General features: G+C 39.3%; 1 protein-coding gene and 1 pseudogene across 1 annotated transcript; both read left to right on the plus strand.

Annotated features, from left to right (window-relative positions):
• The first annotated feature begins 5,510 nt into the window (after positions 1-5,510).
• On the plus strand, positions 5,511-7,273 carry DEFB128 (defensin beta 128). The gene is made up of 2 exons (XM_014845095.3): positions 5,511-5,559; positions 7,038-7,273. Exons 1-2 carry the CDS (start codon positions 5,511-5,513, stop codon positions 7,271-7,273), a joined length of 285 nt encoding a protein of 94 aa, XP_014700581.1.
• Positions 7,274-10,961: 3,688 nt separating this feature from the next.
• Positions 10,962-12,152, plus strand: LOC106833775 (lupus La protein pseudogene; annotated as a pseudogene).
• The last annotated feature ends 3,904 nt before the right edge of the window (positions 12,153-16,056 follow it).

A 16,056-nucleotide genomic window follows, 5' to 3' on the forward strand; every position in this document is an offset into this window, starting at 1 on the left:
AATGCTCATTTTGGCATGCTATAGAATGCTGCATCGAGGCCACAGCGGCTACCTCTTCTATTATAGGTCCACTTATCATGGTATTATTTAACTACCAAAAAATAACAAAAGCAAATAAAACTTCAGATTCATTTTGATTTTATAAAATGATCTGAAGCACATTGCAGCAAAGAGACAGAACAATGACGTTTATTTCAAATACTTTACTCTTTTAATAGCTCTGCACAAAAAAAGGAGAAGGAGAGCAAGAGTCAAATGGCACACTTAAAGCTACTTAATTTACATCGTTAGTGTTTAAGAAAAAATGATTTGTGAGCCAATATTAATTATCACCCTAGACACTTTTATGCTTTTATGTAATGTTGTACAATTTTTGCCAAACTGAAAAATAGAAGTCCAAATGTGCATTTCATAAAATATAAGATGCATTCTTAGTATACTTGGGTCTCAGGAACCCTGTGGAATGAGAAGGAACAGTAATGTAGATAGCAAATTGCAACTCTAATTGGGTCCTTCAATCTTAACCTAATAAATCCATTTTGTGAGACAATTTATGGATTAAAAGCAGATTCTCTTAAAAGGAATATTATATTTCTGAATTTATATCAACCTTCTGAAAGAGATATTTACATGTTTTGTTACTGTCTTGTTCGCCTATTTTCTTCAAGGTCATTTATCATTTTCTTATTGATTTGCAAACATTCTTTATATGTTATGGATATTACTCCTTTTAAGGTATGTAATGCATTTACAAATTTTACTCTACTTTGATTATCTTTTTTTTTTGGCAGGGTGAGGAAGATTGGCCCTGAGTTAACATCTGTTGACAAATCTTCCTATTTTTGCTTGAGGAAGCTTGTCACTGAGCTAACATCTGTGCCAGTTTTCTTCTACTTTGTATGTCGGACGCTGCCAAGCATGACTTGATGAGCAGTGTGTAGGTCTGCACCCGGGATCTGAACCCATGAACCCCAGGCCATTGAAGCGGAGTGCGTGAACTTAACCACTACACCACCAGGCTGGCTCCTAATTCTCTCTTTTTTTGTTGTTTTTGAGGAAGATTAGCCCTGAGCTAACATCTGTGCCCATCTTCCTCTATTTTATATGTGGGATGCCTGCCACAGCATGGCTTGATAAGCAGTATGTAGGGTACATATCCGTGATCCGAACCAGCGAAACCAGTGGACCGCCAAAGCAGAGCACTCTAAGTTAACCGCTACACCACTGGGCCGGCCCCTCTAATTGTCTTTTAATCTTACACTGGCTTGCACCTTCTCCTGCACGCATTTTGTTATGAAGATGTTATGCATTTTATATAGTCAAATCTGTCACTCATCATTTTTAGCAATTCTTTTCTCTCCTCAGTATTAGCTTTATTTCTTTTGAGGTCATTTATTCTTATTGCTCATTTAAGTTCTCCTCTTTGAAATTGTTTATTTTCCTGAAACTAACTGGTGATGTATATTTAGGCATAAAGGTAGCTTAGTAAAGGCAGCTAATACGGGATTCCTCTGCATCAGTGTATGTCTGTTTTGCCAACAGGCTTTTTTCTTGAATTGGAGGGATCAATGCAGACTTCGTGTGTGTATGAGTGTGTGTGTGCTCAGAGAGTGTCGACTAGCAGACTTTATTTGACACTGAGTGGATGAAAAGCAAGCAAGCTCATTTTACATCTTCTTATCTCTTACCCAATTGTTAAAATAAATTACTTTTGGAGCAGAATATTTTGAAGGCTAAACACCACAATGTTAACAGAGAAAGGCGTTTTTTCTTTCCTTCTTATTGTTTATCTGTGTGTCTGATTTTTCTAGCATGAAATGTTAATTTGGCTTCCTTCTCCTAAACAAACATCAGCAAAAGAATCTTGCCTTGACTCCCTCAGTCTTTATAAGAGGGAATTAATAATCCTATTTCTTGCCTGGATTTGGCCTGTCTAAAAGTTTGGAAAGATAACCTTTTAAGTAGATTTCAGAGAATATTTCTAAGAAATGAAACCCATTTAAAGATCATTTATAAGTAAGATATTAAAAGCAATTTGTACTACTGTGGATCACAGTGGGAGGTACAGTAACAAATGTTGATGGGTGATTTTTTTCAACTGACCACAACTGAAAAACAACATTTCATTACCCATCCTAGCCTACTCAAAGGGAAAACTTGTGCACGGTCACAGAGGGCTTTGAAAATGAGAAGATTATGTGCTTCCTGTGCCCAGCCAAGATTGTACAAAGGCTATCTGACAGGAAAGAGTTGACACAAATGAACAGAAAAACAAATAGACTTAAGAACCTATTGAAGGAGGCAGGCGATATTACTTCCAGGATGTAATAATGTTATCTGTAAAAGTCAGAAATATGAATTCTCTCAATACAGGCTGCTCTTTCAATATAGGCTGCTTCCTGAGTGGTGAGGAGGATATAAGAAGGTGGGTAGCAGGGAGGATGTTCTGCCAAGTGTGTGACCAATACATTTTGTGAACAAAGCAATGTTGCATATTTGAATGTTTTGTTTTCAATCTCCCAAAAATTGACGCAAAAGAGGCAGCCGGAGAGGCAGTTTGCATAAGGCTGAAGGCCTTTACTTTAAGGCTCACGCAGACCTGTGTTGATGCTAGTTCATTCCTTACTAGTCATGTGACAACGGGCACATTACCAATTCCCTAAATTGCGATTTTCCAATTTGAAAAACAGAGGTATTAATTTCTTCTTTACAGTGTTCTTGTAAAGATTAAATTAAGTAATGAATATGAAATGCGTTTTTCATATGGTAGGCACACATTAAGAGGTACTGGAGCGGAGAAATGAGCTGAGACCAAGTGGGACGCTGGATGGACTAGTGTCAGTCTGGTGGAGCCACCGGTTAGTTCATATTCCTCATCTTGATATGTCAGCAGCACTTGACACTCCCTTCTTCTCGACAAACTTAGTTCACTCCGGTTACTGGTAAACATAATAAGCTATACACAATACTCATTCTTTTTTTTTCCAAGTAATTTTATTGGGATTACAATGGTTTATGACATTGTGTAATTTTGGGTGTACATTATTGTTTATCAATTCCTGAGTATACTTCATTGTGCTCACCCCTAGTAGTCCAATTTTCATCCATCATCATACATATGTGCCCCTTTATCCCGTTCGCCCACTCCCCCAAATAGCCACTAATCTGTCCTCTTTATTTATGTAATTGTTATCTTCTACATATGAGTGAAATCATGCAGCATTTGTCTTTCTCTGTCTGGCTTATTTCGCTTAACATCATACCCTCGAGGTCTGTCCATGTTCTTGCAAACGGTATGATTTTGTCTTTTTTTATGGTGCCATACACAAAAATTAACTCTAAATGGATTAAAGATTTGAATGCAAGACCTGAAACCATAAAACTCCTGGGAGAAAATCTAGGCAGTACACTCCTTGACACTGGTCTTAGCCACATCTTTCCAAATACCATATCTAATTGGGTAAGGGAAACAAAGAAAGCATTAACAAATGGGGCTACATCAGACTAAAAATCTTCTGCAAAGCAAAGGAAACCGTGAACAAAACGGAAAGACAACTCACCAACTGGGAGAAAATATTTGTAAATCATTTATCAGACAAGGGGTTGATCTCTAAAGTATATAAAGAGCTCATACAACTCAACAACAAAAAAACACACACAAGGGGGCTGGCCCCGTGGCCGAGTGGTTAAGTTCGTGCGCTCTGCTGCAGGTGGCCCAGTGTTTCGTCGGTTCAAATCCTGGGTGCAGACATGGCACTGCTTGTCAAACCACGCTGAGGCAGCATCCCACATGCCACAACTAGAAGGACCCACAATGAAGAATATACAACTATGTACTGGGGGGCTTTCGGGAGAAAAAGGAAAAAAATAAAATCTTCAAAAAAAAACAACACAAAAAAAACACACATAATACTCATTCTTAACCCTAACTTTAACCCTAACCCTATGTTGTGATACTAGTTTAATCATCATCAACAAATATTTATATGGCCTTCACAAATTCCAAAATTCTTCCAGGTATTGTCACTGAAAGATTTTTGGATGGGCCTTAATTACTATAAATTCAAGGTTCTTGTGTCCAGAAACTGTAAAATGAGGTAAACAGCATTCTTTAGGAGATGTCTTGATTAACTTTGTTACTGTCTTGGGGTATTTTATTTAGCAACAATTGTTTAGTAATTTGCAATCATTCATTCCATAATTGTATACCAAGGACATGGCATGCGTTTTGTGCTGTGCATTGAGAACTCCAGATTGAACAAGGCCCCCTTGAGGGGCTCATAGATTATTGCAGACAAACAGATAATTGGAACATGACATGGTGTGACCACCAACAAAAATATGTACAAGGTGCAGAGGTGGCACAAATAAGGGTCACGAAAACTTTCAGAGATGTGGAGACGACTGAACTTGATTTTGAAGAAAAATTAGGAGCTCAATAGAGGACCAGTTAGGTGGATGCGATGGTGGAGCGTAATATAATTCGTGAAGAGGGATTTATACGTGCAAAGATATAGGTTATGAAAGTAACAAGTTGGGTAGAGGCACCTACACTAACTTGTCAGGAACATAGTGATTCCATAAAATGCCCTGGGAGAGGTAAGCAGGGACCAGTTCGTAATGAATTGAACACTGTGCTAAAGAAATTTGATCTTTTGAAGGACTTCAGTTATAGAACTGAGCAGTACTGGATGAGTAAGACTTAATGGGAAACTCTGAAATAATATCAGTTTATCTAGCCAAACCTAAGAGCAATCTTACTCCTAGATGATTTTCTGAAAGTTTCATACATTAAAAAGATTAATAGTGGTGGGGTGGGCCCCGTAGCAGAGTGGTTAAGTCTTCGTGCTCTGCTTTGGTGGCCCAAGGTTCCGCCAGTTTGAATCCTGGGCGCGGACATGGCACCGCTCATCAAGCCATGCAGAGGCGGCGTCCCACATGCCACAACTGGAAGGACCCACAACTAAAAAATACACAACTATGTCCCGGGGGGCTTTGGGAGACAAAAAGAAAAAAAAAATAAAATCTTAAAAAAAAAACGATTAATACTAGATATTGTCATGTGTCTACCTTGATTAGTTAATGATTTAATTAATTTTCCAAACAGATTACTTTTGTGAATGAAAGGTGGCACTAGCTGGATGGGACATTGGAAAAATGGGAATAAACTAGGACCATCCCACGCAAAACAGGACATATGATCGATCAACCTTGACCAAAATGGGCTGATGGACCAGGTGGAGAAGTCATTGTTCCTACTCTCTGGGAGCTCACATTCTGAGGAAGGAAGAGTAGGTGTGATGTGATGGAACATTCTGTGACCGTGAACTCCATATGTGGGAATGAAGGTGGGAGTGGCCTTGGATTTCCTTCTCGTGCGTGTGGATTAAAATGAGAGCTCAGAATATTGAGAGCATCCAGAACTCTGTCTCATCTTGAAAGACTCTCTGTGACACAGATCACTGGACAAAGAAATCTTGCTGCCCATTTCTCTTGGGGAGTCTGTAAATATGAAGCTGTTTCTGGTTCTCACTATTCTGCTGTTTGAGGTACCCAAAGGTAACTTGCCCAAATGTACCATGAAGTCCTAGGAGATATTACTGTCCATAGACGTGCAGTCAGGGCCTTCAAGATTGTTGATATCTTGCCAATATCATCAAAAGTACCCACTCTCCTGGGTGCCTGCCTTGAGTCTGTGTCTTAGAATAGAGCATTCAGGGAGGTAAGACAAGATCAGGCTGCACTCTCAGAAGTCCTCCTCAAAGGTAGGAGTGAATCCATCATCTAGAATTATCTTGCTAATGTTGAACATAGTTTTTGCCCAGGAACCTGGCCATCTCTTTTTCCTTTCAAATTCATTTCCAGCCTATACTACAACAGTAATGAGAATAGCACAAGTTTTGGAGTCATGTAGATGTGAGCTTAAAAGTATGTCTTCATCATTGACTAGTTGTATGAATTGAGCTAATTATTCCCTTTGAATCTAAGTTTTCTCATCTGTCAAGTGAGTATCCTGACTCAATTTCATAATGATGGTATTTCATGGGAGGATTACATTAACTTATAAATGTGAAGCACCAAATTCATGGTAGGAACCCTGTCAGTGAGAATTCCCTTCTCTTTTGCAGCTGTAGGAAGATACATTGTCTTTTTGTGGCCCTGAAAATACCTTTCTAACCTTCAGAGATGCTCCCTGGTTCTGGGATTTAGGATAGGAAGAATCTTATCTTTGTTCTCCATCTTTATTCCATGAGGTTGTCCAAATGTGTATACGGGGCAAATAAAGAATTGGAAACAGGAGATCTCAGACCTCAGTGCAATACTCCAAATAGGTGACACTTTGGACCTCGAGGGAGACTACCTGGAACTGAGTTTGATCCCTGGGCAATGCATTTATCTGAGATCAAAAGGAGGATGGAAAGAGGGAGAGAGAGAGAGAGACAGAGAGAGGAGAGCCAGGTTACGGAGAAGTCGTAGGGGCTGAAATAAGGGAAGGCGTTCTCAGCCGCATTTATTGCTGAGACCTATGAGGTCTTGGCGAAGGGAGATTCCTGCTGCCCAGTCAGTGAGTGTGAAACCCAGTTACACTGTTAACTTAAAAAGTCCTGTCTGTGATGCTCTTTTAAAAGTTAATTTGGCCCTGAATTATGCCATGGTGACAGGTTGGTACTCTCTGGGGACGCTGGACTGGAGTAGGGCCGAGGGAGTGCTGACTTTGGCACATGGAAGACAGAGTCAGCTTTGCCAGCGTCCTAGGGGCGGGGCATAGCTCCAGTCAATAATCATGAATTGAGCTCTCTCTTCTTTTTTGTCATAAAATTTATAATGTTCTCAGAGCCAATTGGATATTGGCTCGGAGGCTGGGGTTTTGGATGCCTTTAATTTGGGATGACTTTCAAGGAGGAGTCTCTGAGTTTTCTTTTATCAGCATAAGGTTTACTTTGGACCACTAGAGACCATAGCTTGTAGGGAACCACACACCTCTTACGCTCTGCCTCAGGAACTAATCCGGGTCCAATGTTGTTTCCTGTGCACAGATACGGCCAGACCTAGAAAATGCTTTAGTAATATAACAGGCTACTGCCGGAAGAAATGCCAAATGGGGGAAATATTTGAAACAGGATGTGTAAATGGGAAATTATGCTGTGTTAATGAAGGCGAAAACAAAAAATACCTGAAACCTGAAAAGTTACCTGTATCTTCAGTGAAGTCTAATGAGAACAAGGACTATATCATTTTACCCACCATGACAATTTTCACAATCGAGCCATAAATCAAGCACTTGCTCCAGAGGTGTCTACTCTTCCTACATCAAAAGTGCCATCTAATCCAACAGGCTGGGGCAACAGATTTATCTACTGCTTTCTGTGAACTTGATCCTCCACATAATAAAGTTCTATGCTTTTCCCTGTGTTTATTTATTAATATATTAACTCATTTTTTTGAGCACTTCAAAAATTAATGAATGGTTATCATCTTCCAGGCATTATACCTGTAAGATGGGTGATACAGAGAAGAAGTGAACACATTGGTAGAGATGGAAGTTAGCCCCTCCATTTTCTATGAAAGGTAGTATCTCATAGCATTTCAGATATTCATCCTTTTTCTTAATGAAGTTTCTCATGTCTGAGCAGATCTGAATATCCCAACTTTGTGAGTGTGCAAATGAATATAGAGGGTTTGCTAAGAACCAGTGAGTCAAAATATTTGAACACTTTTGTAACATTTATTGGGGCAAGTCTAATGGGCAGTGATGGCAGCTAGTGATAATTCCAATACATCATTTGAAGCTCATTTAATGTGCATGCTTTGTCTCCTTTTTTAATAGCAATTTGAACATCCAGTTGACACAATTTTTAGACAAATGTTACTGTCAGGATCTTTGAAAGCATTACATATTCTGTTTGTTTCAATAGTGTGAAATTTACAAACTTTTGGCTATAAGATGAATAAGGTCTGAGGGTCTAGTGTAAACTATAGTGACGTTAGTTGTCAACACTGTATCGCATAATTGAAATTTACTAAGAGAATAGAAATTAAATGTTCTCACCAAAAAAAAAAAAAAGAAAAGAAAAGAAAAGAAAAAGATAAATATGTGAGGTGCTGGGTGTGCAAATTTACCAGGTGTGGGGAGTTTTTTTCACAATGTATATATATATCAAATCACCACAATGTGCACTTTAAATATTTTACAATTTTTGTCAATTATACCTCAATAAAACTGAAATTAAAAAAATAGTGTGAAATTTAAAGCCTTATAAATGAGGAGGACATGTTTAAGAAGCTCCTCAGGAGCTAGATAAAGTTTCAGTAAGTCGTGATGGTAGAAAATGCTCTCCAGGTGAACAGAACAGCACGTTTTGTGGTGACATCCATTGATGTTGTTTGGTTAAAGTATTGGTCATAAATAACTTTCGTGGAGCTAACACTTGCTCATCTGGGATGAAAAAATCAATGGGCCTTAATTCTCCACGCACAGCTCACCATCTTGTTTCCCTGGGAGGATGGAGAGGCAAATATTTAGGTGGATATGTTAACGTGTTAAGAGCTTACAAGGACTTTCCTTTTGGTAGTCGTGGCTTTTGAGAATTCTGGAGAAGTGTATAGGAAACAAGGACTGGACTAGATGGTAGAATTTTAGAAATTTCTCGTTACTGTCTTCAGCATGATGGAAGCTAATGCATGATTATTTCAACGTAATTCTCAGAGGGGTTTTGAAAAAAGCTCACGTAAGAAAGCTCACTCTTTAGTGCAACGCTTCACAACTTCACAAGCTCCTCTCTTCTTCAGTCTTCCATCACTGGATCACCAGAGGCATTTGTAGGGAGGGTCCATTTTGTCTGTATGACGTGAAGAGGGGTCTTGCTTATTGTCTTTAATCTATATGTGTCCTCTACTCTACATGAGTCCATCAGTAAATTAGATACCGGAATCCATTTTGGCTTAGTATCAGATCAATCAGTGAAGAGCCTCCTGTATTGGGAGAGAGGGATATGATGAACTGAACAGATAAATTAAGCCTTGAATTCTACTTTGACTAGATATGTCTAATCTTTGCTTTGACTTTTTCATTATTATCCTTCTTGTGTTCTCCTCCATACTCATAGGAGAAGTGATGTGGTCAGTATTGTAGATGCAAGTTTGTTTGTCCACCTTATTTCTACAAACAAAATTAAATTGAAAGGCTATATTTTTATTATGCACCCTTTTGGTACAGGCAGTATTATTGGTACTTATTTTTCTTGGCTCTCTCTTACGGCATTCTCCAAAATCTTATTCATAGAAAATTTTTTAATTGCTAGATTGTTCCAGGTATAGTTTTCTACTAAGTGCCAGAAATTGAGACCACCTGTCTCTCTGGGGGTCTTGGACAATGCTCATGAAACGTGCCAGAGATATTCTTCCTTTCCTTTCCACACTCACCCTTTCTTAGAAAACTTGCTCATAGCTCTTCTTAGGGAGCCATTCTACGGGTCCTGGGAAGAGATGAGGACCAGATAACCCTGTTATCTTGACTACAAGTAATTGGACCAGCATGAGTGACAAATGGATATGAAGAGGCTGAACCTACTTCTTTGGATAGCCAAGGTGGGTCCTGGTGCACTGATGAATAAGAAAAGGTGCAGGGAAAGAAAAAGAGAGAGAGAGAGAATTTTCAGTTCTTGGTTCTAGTCCCTTAGGCCTCATACAATTACTAACATTTCTTATAATAGGTACTCCTTTTCTGAAGTGAGTTTGAGTGGGCTTATGTTTTCTATGGCCTCATATTTAAGACATGAAAAATTGTGTACAGGGTAATTTCTCAGGCACAGAGATACAAATAGAGGATTTGCTCCTTAGTAAAAAGTACTTAGTAAAGACCAAGATAATGACAATGGCAACAATTAAGATCCACTTCGACAATTGGTTTTAGAGATGACAAAGTACTTAAAATAAGCCATGATCAAAGCAAATTTATGATGACATTTTGCATTCATGGATAAGTTCTAATTTAGCCTCAATTACTCAGTGGCCCTTAGGAATATATAGATATTCATTACCCCAGTTTGGTACTGTTCAAACTTTGAACAAATAGCCAATTAATATTATTAGAAAACATGGAGAAACTAGTGGAAAATAATGATAAGGAATAATAATTCAGATATTACAATTAAATAACCCCTACCCAAATAGTGCATGTCAAATAAATATCAAAAGCCCAGATACCATAAAATAGTATTTCCTGAGTCTGAGAATCACGTCACATGATACTAAGGTACATCTGAAATTCCTACATTGTGTCAAAATGGAAGTATGAAAATGGTAGGACAGCAATTCTTTAGTACTCCTTGCTATTTTTTCAACCTGGTAAGAGTTTCAGGGCAATTATCTGTAACATCTACAAATTAAAATGAATTGTGGTGTATAGCCAAATTAAAATATAGTTACCTTTTAAGTAGTAAAATAAAAATTTAGTAATGTGTTTGTATTCTTTAGTTAAGAATGGTGGCATGATAAGCATTACCACGATGGGAAAGAAAAAAAAAGGAACATATTTCAAGTAACACAACTGATGGCTTGCACAAACACAGAGCACACAGCCCAGAGTTTGCATACAGCTTATCTTTATTTTTTAATTCTTTGTTTTAAAGAGTTAGAAGAGTACAGTAAGTCACTGGACATTATCAAACTTAAAAACTTTTATGCTTCAAAGCACACCATGAAGAAAGTGAAGAGACAATCCACAGAATGGGAGAAAATTTTTGCAAATCAGATGTCTGGTAAGGGACTTGTGTCTAGAATATATAAAGAACTATTGCAACTCAATAATAAAAAGACAAATAACCCAGTTAAAAGATGGACAAAAGATGGCCTTCATCTTTATGTGGGTTAGGCCAGCAGCAGAGCTGGGAAGTTGAGACATTGCTGTCACTGTTAGTGATCACGTGGTGTGGCAGACCTGGACCTTAAAGATGGCCGCAATGGCTAAAAATGGTGATAATGAAAAAGTGGCTGCTCTGGAGGCCAAAATCTGTCATCAAATTGAGCACTGTTTTGGTGACTTCAATTTCCTACGGGGGGACAAAATTTTAAAGGAACAGATCAAAGTGGATGAAATCTGGATTCCTTTGGAGACAATGATACAATTCAATAGGTTAAACCATCTAACAACAGACTTGAATGCAATAGTAGAGTGTTGAGCAAGCTAAGGCAGAACTCATGGAAATAAGTGAAGATAAAACTAGAATCAGAAGATGGGGAAGCAGCCCCTCCCTGAAGTGACTGAGGAGTCTAAAAATGATGTGAAAAATAGACTTGTTTATATTACAAGCTTCCCAACTGTTGCAACCCTTGATGACATAAAAGAAGCATTAGAAGATAAAGGTCAAGAACTAAATAGTCAGATGAGAAGAATATTGTGCAAAACACTTAAGGGATCATCATTTGCTCTGTTTGATAGCATTGAATCTCCTAAGAAGTTTGTCGAGACCCCTAGGCAGACAGGGACCTTGCTTTTCAAGGAAGATTGATTGCTTTGAAAAAAAAAAGAAGAAACTAAACAAAGTGGAAGCTAAATTATGAGCTAAACAAGAGCAAGAAGAAAAACAAAAGTTAGTAGAAAATGCTGAAATGAAACCTCTAGAAGAAAAGATTGGATGTTTGCTGAAATTTTCTGGGAACTTAGATGATCAAACCTGTCGAGAAGATTTGCACATCCTTTTCTCAGATTGTGGTGAAATAAAATGGATAGATTTTATCAGAGGGGGGAAAGGGGGAATAATTCTATTTAACGAAAAAGCTAAGGAAACATTGGAGAAAGTCAAGGATTCAAATAAAATGGTAACTCACAATTAAGGAACAAAGAAGTGACATGGGAAATTCTAGAAGGAGGTGTGGAGCAAGAAGTATTGAAAAAAATCTTAGAAAATCAGCAAGAATCCCTAAACAAATGGAAGGCAAAAGGTCGCGGATTCAGAGGGGAAAAAAAGGGAAATAAAGCACCCAGGATGGATGTGCTAAAGGAAAAGTACAGTTTCAGGGCAAGAAAATGAAATTTATGGTGATGATGGACATGATGAAAATGGTGCAGCTGGACCAGTAAAAAGAGCAAGAGAAGGAACAAAGAACCTGCATGAGAACAACGGAAAACAGGAAATGGTGCTGGAGACTAGTAGCTTAGTGAACAAATTGTTTATTCATTTTAATTATATTTTAAGCTAGTTTTGTCTTCAGAGGGGTTTTTTTTTTTTTGAGGAAGATTGGCCCTGAGCTAACATCTGTGCACATCTTCCTCTGTTTTATAGGTGGGATGCCGGCCACAGCGCGGCTTGATAAGTGGTGTATACGTCCGCGCCCGGGATGTGAGCTAGCAAACCCCAGGCCTCCGAAGTAGAGCATGTGAACTTAACTGCCGTGTCTCTGGGCTGGCCCCTATTCACAGGCTTAAAAAAAAAACCAAATTAGGTCCACTTCCATACCCATCTGTAAGAAAAGGAAATTTTTTTTGTTCCACTTGTCTTTTTTGTTATCCAAATGAGAATTTAAAAACACCGTATGGTTCTGTTTGTGTTATTTCAGATCATTCAAATATCAAAAGGAAGATTCTTCCACTGAATTGCCTTTGGAATATGAGAAGGTCTTGGTACAAACTAATGAAATATATACTACATAAAAAGGAAAAAATGGACAAAAGAGCTGAATAGGTATTTCTCCAAAGAAGATATACAAATGACCAGTAAGCACGTGAAAAAAATGGGCAACATCACCAGCCACCAGATAAATGCAAAGCAAAGCCACAGTGATTACCGCTTCACACTTGCTAGAGTAGCTGTAGTCAAAAAGGCAGATAATAGCAAGCATCAGTGAGGCTGTGGAGAAGGGTGGAGGAGGGTAGGGACAGTCGTACCCCGCTGGTGGGAATGTAAAATGGTGCAGCCATGTTGGGAAGCAGCCTGGCAGCTCCTCAAGTGTTAAACATAGATTTACCATATGATCTGACAATTGTACTTCCAGGTATACATTCAAGAGAAATGAAAACATCTCTCCACAAAGACTTGTACGTGAATGTTCATAGCACCATTTATTCTGAATAGCCCAGGTCACATGCCTGTATCCTAGGAGCAGCTGTGGAACGTAGAGACTCCTTCCCATGACTGAAATAAGAATAGTGTTCAAAAAGTGCTGAGAAGCCAAATAGCCTGGCAGAGGTCCACCACACCAGCTGTGAAATAAGAATTCAGGAGCGAGGTACTCTCCCTTTAATGTGGCCGGAACTAGAGCAGATCATCAGGGACACATACAGAGTAATTGGTTTGGTCTAAGAGATACCACTAAGGTGGTGGCTGCCTAATTGGAAAGGGAATATGGGCTAAGATGTTGAGGCTCGGGAAAAAATGAAAAGTGAAACTGCAGATTTATATTTTAAGCATTTTCAGACTTGACCTTGTAAGAAACAGAGGAAACCTGAAAGGTTTGAGGTAGAAAAAAAAAATCATAAAATTTTATCATAGAAATGTAACTCGGAGAGCAGCATAGGGGACGGATGAGAGAAGAGACTTCTGGAAGCAAATGGAACAGTTACTAGGTTGTTGCCATCATCTGGTAAGATACGATGCATGCCTGTTTGCAGCCATGTTAGAAGGTATATAGAGTTAAGGCTGGATTTTACAAATAATTAGAAGATAGAATCAACTAAATTTGTTGATTTCCTGGAAGTACAGGGTGGGAGGGAGAGGACTTAAGCATTTCTCTTAGGTTCTGTCGTGGGTCACTGGTGAACGCTTGTCTATTTCAGGAAATAGGCGATTCTGGAGGGGCTTCCAGTGGTGGGCATGTTACTCAGTTCAGTGCCTGTCATCCTTGGAGTCCCTTTGCTGCTGTAACCGCCCCACTCATAGCCCTGTCCTCTGGGAGGCAGTATCACGCTGTACCTTGCACAGGGATGGGCACCCAGGCCAGTGCATCTCGTTCAAGGCTGCCCTGTAGCGGCCAGGTCTAGAATACGTTGCTCAGCAGAGACCATCAAGGTGATTCTTTCTGAAATTTGGACTAGGAGTTAGAGTAAACTGGTTGAGAGCAGTGGGGGAACACAGCACTCACACTGATAAAAGCAGAAATGCTTTGGACCAAAATTGAGGACTGCCTCTACTAAAATTTATATCTGGGCTAAACAAGACCACAAATGGGCTATGCACCTGGAGGACAACGCATTTGTCCCATACAGAATCATCACTTTTACTGCATTTCTTGACCAGCATTTCTGCATTCCACGATTGTCTTGTTCTGATCCGCACATTAAGATGATGCGCGAAACTCTCAGTTTCATGCTGCAGGTGTATCGCGAGGAGACACAGCACTACAACCTACAGTGCTTGTTTTTGAGAAAAAAGGGAAACACTTAGGTCACAGTTCAAGGGAAAAAACCTGTATTTCTCAGAGCATTGTCTCAGCTTCAGAGAGCCAGCCCACCCCCGATCACACCATATTCCTAGGCATAGAGAAGACACAGTCTTCTTACCTCTAAGAGTGGGCTAGATGAGGGGAGAAAGTGAATTGGGACATGAAATGGTAGCAAGGTCAGTGGATGGAAGGGGGAGTAGACAACCTTGGGCAACAACATTGAAGGAAGCAGAATCAGTACCGTCTATAGTCACTTAAGTAAAGGATGATTTATTTATTATTTCAACAGAGTTACTATCTACATCAAACACAAGATCCTGCTGCCAGCTTGCTGTATTGTCAGAATCTCACTGAGAATTTACTGATCAACTCTAGGTACCATACTGTTAAAACTATACCACTAGTTCAAGCCGTGGCTTCCAGAACTCATTTAAGGGGCTTAAATCAGCAGCTGGAGTTGTGATAATGAGGCAATACAAGGATATATACTATCCTTTGGTGAATGACATCACTGTCACTCAGTTTCTCATGTCACTGTGGGCTGCAACCGGGGAGTCATCTGTACTCGCACCGCACCAATGAACAATCAACTATTATAAATTATAGCTGATAAATCTAACCACTTTGTTCCATCTTAATTACCTCGACTCTGGTCCAAACCACCTCTCACCTGGCCCATTGTGATAACCTTTTATCTATTCTTTCCATATCTATTCCCAGTTTCAATACATTTTATGCAATCAATACAGAGTAATTAGCAAAGTGCAGCCCTGATTAAAATATTTAATGGCTTCCTGTTCCTCTTCAGTGAGAGATCAAAGTCATTAACATGGTCTGATAGACCTCTACTCACTTCTCCAACATTGACCTTTCTCCTATTCTCTGCCCACAGCCTCCTTCCTTCAAATATGCTGTATTCCTCTACCTCAGGGCCTTGACACAAGCTGTTTTCTATGCTTTGAATTCTCTTTCTGTATCCTATCCCCACAGACTCCCTAAAAAAAAACCCCCTAAAACCTCTACTTATTATTTAGCTTTAGCTCAACTTTCATTTCTTTGGTTAGTTCAAGCACGTGTTAATTGCTCCCCAAGCAAGAGAGTTTGAATAGTCAGTTACTGGCTAGACTTTATGAAGCAAAGAAAACCTTAATAGCAGTGACGTTGCATTATTGAAAGATATCGTGAGGGGGCCATGGCAAATGTCTTTATACATCATTATATATATATATATATATGATTTTCTCCCAACTAAGCTATATTAAATTCCCCTTTCTTGCTCACTAGTGTTTCCTAATGACTTCCATCCTGGTCAGATTCTACAAATTTTTGTCTGCTTTTTCCCTTTTTCAAATTTCCAGTCTTGTATCCAGTTCAAAGTTCTTATCCCCCCACCTTCCTGGTGCAGGTTACAAGTGACTCTAGTGGCTTGAAGTGGAGGGAGAAACATCTTCGGACTCTAAGACACTTTCTCCTCTAAGATTGCCTCACATGATTGGTTGTTTTTAACCCATCCTTGCGCACAAGATCACACACTTTCGGGAGAACTCCCGCATTTTCACTGACACCCACATGCATACCTCAGCCCCGTGTCCTTTCTGCGTGCCAGGAGTCCTCTGAGTTCAGTCTTTTTATTCACTCCCTGTTTTCCGAGGCTTGGTTCCTAACATCTCCTCCAGA

The sequence above is a fragment of the Equus asinus genome, chromosome 15 (genome assembly GCF_041296235.1).
Source record: "Equus asinus isolate D_3611 breed Donkey chromosome 15, EquAss-T2T_v2, whole genome shotgun sequence".
NCBI classification, from domain to species: Eukaryota; Metazoa; Chordata; class Mammalia; order Perissodactyla; family Equidae; genus Equus; species Equus asinus.